Source organism: Callorhinchus milii, unplaced genomic scaffold (genome assembly GCF_018977255.1).
Source record: "Callorhinchus milii isolate IMCB2004 unplaced genomic scaffold, IMCB_Cmil_1.0 Scaffold14, whole genome shotgun sequence".
Lineage (NCBI taxonomy): Eukaryota > Metazoa > Chordata > Chondrichthyes > Chimaeriformes > Callorhinchidae > Callorhinchus > Callorhinchus milii.
In genome coordinates, this window is record NW_024704755.1 from 17,608,008 (window position 1) to 17,618,127 (window position 10,120).

At 57.2% G+C, this 10,120-nt stretch overlaps 1 protein-coding gene across 1 annotated transcript; it reads right to left on the bottom strand.

Moving 5' to 3' along the window:
- Nucleotides 1–766: 766 nt before the first annotated feature.
- On the bottom strand, nucleotides 767–7,647 carry slc38a7 (solute carrier family 38 member 7; the record flags this gene model as incomplete). Its single annotated transcript, XM_042340336.1, is given in 6 exon segments — nucleotides 767–824; nucleotides 1,247–1,345; nucleotides 5,755–5,899; nucleotides 6,556–6,754; nucleotides 6,994–7,419; nucleotides 7,593–7,647. Coding segments are annotated over 5 exon segments (753 nt in total), but the record flags the coding sequence as incomplete, so codon positions are not given.
- Between the last annotated feature and the right edge of the window lie 2,473 nt (nucleotides 7,648–10,120).

Sequence of the window (10,120 nt, forward strand, 5' to 3'; positions counted from 1 at the left end):
GGTCAGCGCGGCCCACCCCACGGCCTGTGTAAGTGCGCGGTTTATAGTGACGATCGGAGGATACCGGGCTGTAAAGAGGCCGCGGACCTGCAGTACCGGGTGCTCACCACAGGGTGGCAATGTTGCTCTACATACGCATTAAAAGCAAAACCTTTCTCTGCTCAGTCGGGGGTCCGACACACAGAGAGACCCATCACTGTGCGTCAGAGGATCCAAACCCCAAACTGAGATTTCCACACATCTCACCCACACATGGAAATCCCACAGCCGGATCACTGGGAATGGACACTCGCCTGTCAGCTGGAACACGGTGTTAGTCGATTGGCGGATGGCTTTTCCGAGGGTAATAATCCCTTCAGAATTAAAAATAATAATTTTGTTACTCAATCCACGACTGTTTTGTGGGACACAGCTGTACACAATTGTTCCTTTTAGTGTGTTTGTAGCCGAGGGGGCGGTTTATAGCGGAATCTGTAGAAACATTTCAGCTGCACTTTTCTATTGGCCCAGATTATAACCCCTTGAAAATACATCAACATTAATAATAATAATAATTCAGTTACTTCAATCCACAACTGTTTGTCGGATGTTGCTGTGCGCAATTGGCTGCTTTGTTTCACCCACAAAATATTCAGTCAATTCACTTTACAGTATATTCTGTGAAGGGCTTTGAGACCTCAAATCAAATGCTAAGGGTTATTATCTTTATTATTATTACTGTCAAGTGTGTAATGGAAAAGAATAAAAAGCCTAAAGATGGTGGTACCTGGAAACCAAAACAGATGGTGGGCATGGCATTAAACACCGCGGTCCAGCAGGTGGGGCTGGGGAGAGGGGAGAGGGGAGAAGCCAGGTTAGTACCAGAGCAAAGAGCAACATCCCCAAACTGCAGTGTGGCCAGTATCCCCGCACGCTTCACACACTGCCTCTCGCTCACAGGAACATGTCCTAGAGCTCGCTCACTCGTTCACAACAGCAGCAGCAACTTGTATTTAAACAGGGCTCCTCACGCAGGGAAGCGCCCCAGAGCGCTTGCCAGTGGCAGAGCACGAGGCCGAGCAGGGGGGGGGAGTGGGAGGTGATCGTGGGCAATGTCGATGAGAGGTCTTCAGGTGCGACCTGAAGATGGGGAAGGAAGGGGCAAGATAGAGGAAAAATGTTCCAGAGTTTTGGGACGTAGTGACCGAAAGCGCAGCCCTCATCAACACAGTTCGGGGGTAGGGCACTAACGGGGAGGGTCACTGACCTGGTGGGGATGTCCCCAGGGACGAGATCTTGGTCAGGCCGGATGTATTTGATGATGACCACACTGGTTACATAGCATGTTCCCATCACACTGAGAGCACTGCAGAGAGAGAGAGACAGAGGATCAGAGACAGAAACACACGCACACACACACACACAGGCTCAAAGAGAGAGAGAGACACACACGCACAGACTCACAAAGAGACACACACACACAGGCTCACAAAGAGACATAACATGACATGTAGGAGCAGGAGGAGGCCATTCGGCCCTTCGAGCCTCTGCCCCGCCATTCAATCGTGGCTGATCTTCTAATCCAACTCCAACTAATAACCTGACGCTGCCTTATCCCCATATCCCTTAATCCCTTTTGCAATAAGAAACCTACCTACCTACCTACCTACCTACCTACCTACCTACCTACCTACCTACCTACCTACCTACCTACCTACCTACCTACCTACCTACCTACCTACCTACCTACCTACCTACCTACCTACCTACCTACCTACCTACCTACCTACCTACCTACCTACCTACCTACCCCTACCTACCTACCTACCTACCTACCTACCTACCTACCTACCTACCTACCTACTTACCTACCCACCTACCTACCTACCTACCTACCTACCTACCTACCTACCTACCTACCTACCTACCTACCTACCTACCTACCTACCTACCTACATATCTATCTCAGTCTTGAATATGTTCAAGGACTGAGCGTCAACAGCCCTTTGGGGTAGTGAGTTCCATACATTCACTGCCCTTTGAGTGAAGAAGTTCTTCCTCAACTCAGTGCGAAAGGGCTGCCTCTGATTTTAAGGTTGTGATCCCTGGTTTTAGTTTCTCCGACCGGGGAAACAATCTCCCACTATCTACTCTATCATTGCCCTTTGATGATCTTATAGGTTTCTATAAGATCCCCTCAACTCTATATTCTAGAGAATATAGACCCAAATTGGTCAACCTATCCTCGTAACTCAACCCCTTCATCCCTGGTACTAACCGAGTACATCTACGCTGCACCCCCTCCAGGGCAAGTATGTCCTTCCTTAAATAAGGAGACCAAAACTGCACACAGTATTCCAGGTGTGGTCTCACAGGGCCCTATACAGTTGCAGCGAGACTTCCCTACTCTTATACTCTAATCCTTTCATAATGAATGCTAACATACCGTTCGCGCACACACACATACAGAGACACACAGGCTCACAAAGACACACACTCACACACATACACAGACTCACAAAGACACACACACAGGCTCACAGACTCACAAAGAGACACACACAGGCTCACAAAGACACACACACACAGAGACACACACAGAGACACACAGGCTCATAGACACACACACACACACACACACACACAGACACACAGGTTCACAAAGAGACACACACACACAGAGACACACAGGCTCACAGACACATACACACACACACACACACACACACACAGAAACACACAGAGGCACCCACGCGCACAGGCACCCAAGCGCACAGGAACCCAAGCGCACAGGAACCCACGCGCATAGGCACCCACACACGCAACAACAACAACTTATTTATATAGAGCCCTCAACGCTGGAAGGCATCTCAGAGCGCCCCCGTACACAGCCACCCCCACACGTGCAGGCACCCACACCTGCGCAGGCACCCACACCCGCGCAGGCACCCACACCCACGCAGGCACCCACACCCGCGCAGGCACCCACACCCGCGCAGGCACCCACACCCGCGCAGGCACCCACACCCGCGCAGGCACCCACACCCGCGCAGGCACCCACACACGCGCAGGCACCCACACACACACACAGAATAGTAGGGGGTTAGGAGGTCACAGAGGTCGGGGGGAGCAAAACCATGGAGGGCTTTGAAGGTGAGGACCAGGATCTTGAACTATATCCTCTGTGTGATGGGAAGCCAGTGGAGTCGGGCGAGGATGGGGGGTGATAGGGTCACAGAGCCTGGTGGGGGTGATGATGGGGGTGGTAGGGTCACGGAGCCTGGTGGGGGTGATGATGGGGGTGGTAGGGTCACGGAGCCTGGTGGGGGTGATGATGGGGGTGATAGGGTCACAGAGCCTGGGTGGGGTGATGATGGGGGTGGTAGGGTCACGGAGCCTGGTGGGGGTGATGATGGGGGTGGTAGGGTCACGGAGCCTGGTGGGGGTGATGATGGGGGTGGTAGGGTCACGGAGCCTGGTGGGGGTGATGATGGGGTGGTAGGGTCACGGAGTCTGGTGGGGGTGATGATGGGGGTGGTAGGGTCACGGAGCCTGGTGGGGGTGATGATGGGGGTGGTAGGGTCACGGAGCCTGGTGGGGGTGATGATGGGGGTGGTAGGGTCACGGAGCCTGGTGGGGGTGATGATGGGGGTGGTAGGGTCACGGAGCCTGGTGGGGGTGATGATGGGGGTGGTAGGGTCACGGAGCCTGGTGGGGGTGATGATGGGGGTGGTAGGGTCACGGAGCCTGGTGGGGGTGATGATGGGGGTGGTAGGGTCACGGAGCCTGGTGGGGGTGATGATGGGGGTGGTAGGGTCACGGAGCCTGGTGGGGGTGATGATGGGGGTGGTAGGGTCACGGAGCCTGGTGGGGGTGATGATGGGGGTGGTAGGGTCACGGAGCCTGGTGGGGTGATGATGGGGGTGGTAGGGTCACGGAGCCTGGTGGGGGTGATGATGGGGGTGGTAGGGTCACGGAGCCTGGTGGGGGTGATGATGGGGGTGGTAGGGTCACGGAGCCTGGTGGGGGTGATGATGGGGTGGGAGAGGGAGTGGGCACGCAGGGCGGCAATAACAAGACTGATGTACAGTGAGGGGCTGAGATCCTGGGGAAAGGTGCTGACTAGATGGTAAGAATTATTACCTGGAACAACAGCAGCAATATAGCGCCCCTCACCCAAGGTAGCGTCTCAGAGCACTTGGCAATACACTGTATCCAGGGCAGCCTCACACACACCCTCACACACCCACGCACACCCTCACATGCCCACACATACCCACCCACACACCCTCACATGCCCACACATACCCACCCACACACCCACCCACACACCCTCACACACACAAACGCAAGTTCAGAGGAAATGAGATAACACAAACCTCGTTTAGTGACCATCATAACACAGTTTGTATGTTTACACACACACACACACACACAGACACACACAGGCTCACAAAGACACACACACAGACTCACAAATACACACACACACACAAACACACAGGCTCACAAAGACACACACACACACCCACACACAGACACACAGGCTCACAAACACACAAACACACACACAGGCTCAGAGTGAGAGAGATAGACAAGACACATACACACACACAGGCTCAAAGAGAAAGAGACAGACAGATGCACACACAGGCTCGCAGTGTCTCTCAGTCATGAGTCAGCGATCGGCGGGGGCCTCGGGAAACCTAAACCAAGGGGGAGACGTGAGCAGCGAGGCTTGAAGGTTTTGGTTGCCGAAAGCCGGGCGAGGTTGGCCGTGGGAGGGCACTGTCAGGGGGAGAAATTTCAAACCCCCGCCTGTATAACGAATGCGAGGAACCGCCGAGGCCACGGGTGAGCGAACGAGCGGTGGTGAAGGTTCGGCTGCTCCAGTCGCGGAGATGCCATTTCCTGTAGCTCCATTTCGTGGAGTCCTGTAGCTCAGTGGTTAGAGCATTCGCCTCGCAAGCAACAGACCTGGGTTTGATTCCCAAACCCTTGGGCAAGTTTCCTTACTTCACACCCTGATAATAATCACTCAAGAAAAAAGGCTGCTCCCTCTGAAAATGTTCCTGCTCCCACCTCTCACATTCCGCTACTCCTACTCTGTCCTTCTCTCCTATCGCCCTCCTTGCCTTCTCTCGCTCTTGGAGTCTACCGCCCCCCCCGCCCCAACCTCTGTCTCTTTCCTCACCGATATCTCCTCCTCTTATACCTGTCCCTCTGCACTGAACACCTGCTCATAATGGCTGATTTCAACCTCCATCTAAACTCCCTGTGCACCACCTCCTCTGATTTCACAGCCTTCCTCTCTCCTAGCTGGATAAACAGTGGGAAAGCTTGCGCTCTCAATGGCAAGTTATATGGTTTTAACAACCACTTGCATTTAAATAGGTGGTTTCAGGTAGGATAATAATAATAATTCTTGCATTTGATATAATGCTTTTTGATCCACTAATCAACTAACAACCAGGTTCTATAGCGATTCTCTCATCAGTGTGGGGTGGTTAGGGCCTTGAGGGGGTACGGAGGAGGTTCGAGAACAATCCCTAGGATGAGGGGTTTTACTTATGAGAAGAGATAGGAAAGTGAGAGAGTTAGAGGTGGGAGAGAGAGAGAGAGAGAGAAAAACTCATTCATAGCACAGAAGGCCATTACGCAATCGCTTCAGTCACACTTCCCTCTGTTGCTGACTCTGTGTATTTCCAAGTTCCCTTTTGAAAGTGAATATAAAATGACGGTGCCGGCGGGGTCAGGGGAGGGGAGGACACTGACCTGGCGTATCTCTGGAAGCCGATCTCCTTGGGGATGGAGAGCGGGAGGATGAGGAGGATGGAGGTCAGGGAGATGGTGAATTTCCGATCGCTGTACCAATGGCTGTTGGTGTCTCCTCCTGCCACAAGCTCCAGGGCAGAAATTACTGTAACCAGAGGGCATGGTCACACACACACACACCGTACTCACCCCCACACACCGTACTCACCCCCACACATGGTACCCATCCCCACGCACCGCCACCCCCACCCACCGTACTCACCCCCATACATGGTACCCACCCCCACACACCGCCACCCCCCCTACACACACCGCTACCCCCACTATACACACCGCCTCCCCCCCTACACACACCGCCATCCACCACACCCCCACCCAAACACCGTCACCCCTCCCCCCCACACCGTCAGCCCTTCCCCCCCCCACACCGTCACCCCCTCTCCCCTCACACCGTCGACCCTTCCCCCCCCCACACTGTCACCCCTCGCCTGAGGCCTGTCTGTTACTGAGAGAATCTGAGTCAGTGAGGCCACAGCACAGCTTCCCCCCAATCCCCCCCAACCAGACACTCCCAGCTCAGGACAGGCTGCACCTCCCTGTGCCCTGCCTCATTCACACAAAGCCCTCCTACTCCTTCCCGCCCCCACCCTCTCCCCAGCCCCCACCCTCTGCCCGGGCCCCCACCCTCCCCAGGGAACCCCACTCCCCCAACCTCCCCAGAGCCCCCCAAACCCTCCTCTGGCCCCTCCCCCAGAGACCCCTGACCCTAATGACCCCTTCCCTGCCCTCCCTGCACCTCACTTTTCTCCAGCTGGTCCCCGATGATGATGAGGAAGGCGATGCAGGTGCCGAAGGTATAGATGACGATGAGGATGTCGCAGATGGTGCCGGTGACGGGGCCGCAGACCGCCCGCACCACCTCCTGGTAGGTGGTCTCCCCGCTGAGCCTTGAGCAGTGAGCGAGCACCAGCAGCCCCCCCACGATAAACACCAGCAGAGCCTGAACAGCAAGAACAGTGAGGAGTAAGCAAACTCGCATCACTCCAGGGAATTGAACCCGGGTCCTCTCGCCTGCGAGGCCATCGCGCTCATCTCTACCAATCAACAAACAACAACAACAAAATTACTTTCACGTCAGGAGGATGTCCCAAGGCCCTGGACAGTCCGTGTTTTGGACCCTGTGGCTTTCAGTAAGCCCTTCGCCCGCCCACCGTTGCCCCCCACCCGCCAGCGGCTCACCATCTGCAGGCCAATGCCGGCTGCCACCCCTCCCGCCATGTAGAAGGCGTAGGGGAAATTGAGCAAGCCGGCCCCCAGCGCGGCATTCACCACGATAAACACAGCCCCAAGGGTAGAGGTGTCCCCGCCAGGCTTGCCAGGGCCATGCCCCCGGGACTCAGCAACAGCGCCCGGCAGCAGCTTGCTCTCCTCCTCCTCGCTCAGGACCCAGTCGCTCCGGTCACTGTTCACCATCACATCGCAGTGAGCCATCTCCCCACAACGGGCAGTGCCCGGCCTGCCACCCCCCACGGCCTCACACACAGCCAGCCCAGCCCAGCCCAGCCCAGCCCGCGGCCCGTGGGGCTCCGTTACTCTGCCAGTGGGACAGCACCTACAGCCACACCCCAACGGGTTAGGCACCAACCGCGGCTTTTCCTCACGGACCTAAACAATCGGGAGAATCAGAGGATTATTATATGGTGAACATTACCCGCGTTTATCCCCAATCTCACACGCTGTAGTGGCCACTCCCCCCCAACCGCCCCCCCCCAACCGCCCCCCCGCGCTCCCCCCAACCGCCCCCCCGCCCACTGTGTGTGAGGGTCTGTGTCACTCACCGGCTCAGGGTTTGGCTGTGGATCATATGACCCTCGGCGGCGGGAGCACGTGATGTATCCCAGAGCCGGAAGCGGATGCTGCGCGGCGCAGGGCATGCTGGGAGTTGTAGTTCCTTCCTGCCTGCACAGCCGGGGTGTGCGCATGTGCAGCACCTGGTGGCAGTGCTCTCCTCCGCAGCGCTGAGCCTCCCCCACACTTGTGATTTTGTAACAATCCTCATATTTGGTGCCGCCCTGATCACACCAGAGAGACGCACTGTGAAATGTAGTGACTGTGTGTTTTGTGAGCGAAACGCGGCAGCCAATTGTGCACACGGATGTGTCCATGAACAGTCATGGGTTGAGCGACCATAGAATCATACAGCACAAAAGGAGGCCATTCAGCCCCTCTGGCTCTTTGAAAAGAGCTTCCAAATCAACCCCACTCCCCCGCTCTCTCCGCAGGGGACTGGGGTTGATCAGGGCTCTGCAGAGAGAGTGGGGGAGTGGGGTCTATCAGGGCTGTGGGGAGAGTGGGGGAGTGGGGTTGATCAGGGCTTTGGGGAGAGTGCGGGAGTGGGGTTGATCAGGGCTATGGAGAGAGAGTGGGGGAGTGGGGTTGATCAGGGCTATGGGGAGAGTGGGGGAGTGGGGTTGATCAGGGCTATGGAGAGAGAGTGGGGGAGTGGGGTTGATCAGGGCTATGGGAGGAGTGGGGGAGTGGGGTTGATCAGGGCTATGGAGAGAGAGTGGGGAGTGGGGTTGATCAGGGCTATGGGGAGAGTGGGGAGTGGGGTTGATCAGGGCTATGGGGAGAGAGTGGGGAGTGGGGTTGATCAGGGCTGGGAGAGTGGGGGAGTGGGGTTGATCAGGGCTTGGGAGAGAGTGGGGGAGTGGGGTTGATCAGGGCTATGGGAGAGTGGGGAGTGGGGTTGATCAGAGATATGGGGAGAGTGGGGGAGTGGGGTTGATCAGGGCTATGGGGAGAGGGGGGAGTGGGGTTGATCAGGGCTATGGGAGAGAGTGGGGGAGTGGGGTTGATCAGGGCTATGGGGAGAGGTGGGGGAGTGGGGTTGATCAGGGCTATGGAGAGAGAGTGGGGGAGTGGGGTTGATCAGGGCTGTGGGGAGAGTGGGGGAGTGGGGTTGATCAGGGCTATGGGGAGAGAGCGGGGGAGTGTGGTTGATCAGGGCTATGGGGAGAGTGGCGTTGATCAGGGCTATGGGGAGAGAGCGGGGGAGTGGGGTTGATCAGGGCTATGGGGAGAGTGGGGTTGATCAGGGCTGTGGGGAGAGTGGGGTTGATCAGGGCTGTGGGGAGAGAACGGGGGAGTGGGGTTGATCAGGGCTGTGGGGAGAGTGGGGTTGATCAGGGCTGTGGGGAGAGAGCGGGGGAGTGGGGTTGATCAGGGCTATGGGGAGAGTGGGGGAGTGGGGTTGATCAGGGCTATGGGGAGAGTGGGGTTGATCAGGGCTGTGGGGAGAGTGGGGAGTGGGGTTGATCAGGGCTGTGGGGAGAGAGCGGGGGGAGTGGGGTTGATCAGGGCTATGGGGAGAGTGGGGTTGATCAGGGCTATGAAGAGAGTGGGGTTGATCAGGGCTGTGGGGAGAGTGGGGTTGATCAGGGCTATGGAGAAAGTGGGGTTGATCAGGGCTGTGGGGAGAGTGAGGGAGTGGGGTTGATCAGGGCTATGGGGAGAGTGGGGGAGTGGGGTTGATCACGGCTGTGGGGAGAGTGAGGGAGTGGGGTTGATCAGGGCTATGGGGAGAGAGCAGGGGAGTGGGGTTGATCAGGGCTATGGGGAGAGTGGGGGAGTGGGGTTGATCAGTGCAATGGGGAGAGTGCGGGAGTGGGGTTGATCAGGGCTGTGGGGAGAGAGTGGGGGGAGTGGGGTTAATCAGGGCTCTGGGGGGAGTGGGGTTGATCAGGGCTGTGGGGAGAGAGTGGGGGATGGGGTTGATCAGGGCTGATGGGGAGAGCGCGGGGAGTGGGGTTGATCAGGGCTGTGGGGAGAGAGCGGGGGAGTGGGGTTGATCAGGGCTACGGGGAGCGAGCGGGGGAGTGAGGTTGATCAGGGCTATGGGGAGAGAGTGGGGGAGTGGGGTTGATCAGGGCTATGGGGAGAGAGGGGTTCATCAGGGCTGTGGGGAGAGTGGGGTTGATCAGGGCTGTGGGAAGAGAGCGGGGGGAGTGGGGTTGATCAGGGCTATGGGGAGAGTGAGGGAGTGGGGTTGATCAGGGCTATGGGGAGAGTTGGGGAGTGGGGTTGATCAGGGCTATGGGGAGAGTTGGGGAGTGGGGTTGATCAGGGCTATGGGGAGAGTTGGGGAGTGGGCTTGATCAGGGCTATGGGGAGAGTGGGGGAGTGGGTTGATCAGGACTGTGGGGAGAGTGGGGGAGTGGGGTTGATCAGGGCTGTGGGGAGAGAGCGGGGGGAGTGGGGTTGATCAGGGCTATGGGAGAGTGGGGTTGATCAGGGCTATGGGGAGAGTGGGTTGATCAGGGCTGTGGGGAGAGTGGGGAGTGCGGTTGATCAGGACTGTGGGGAG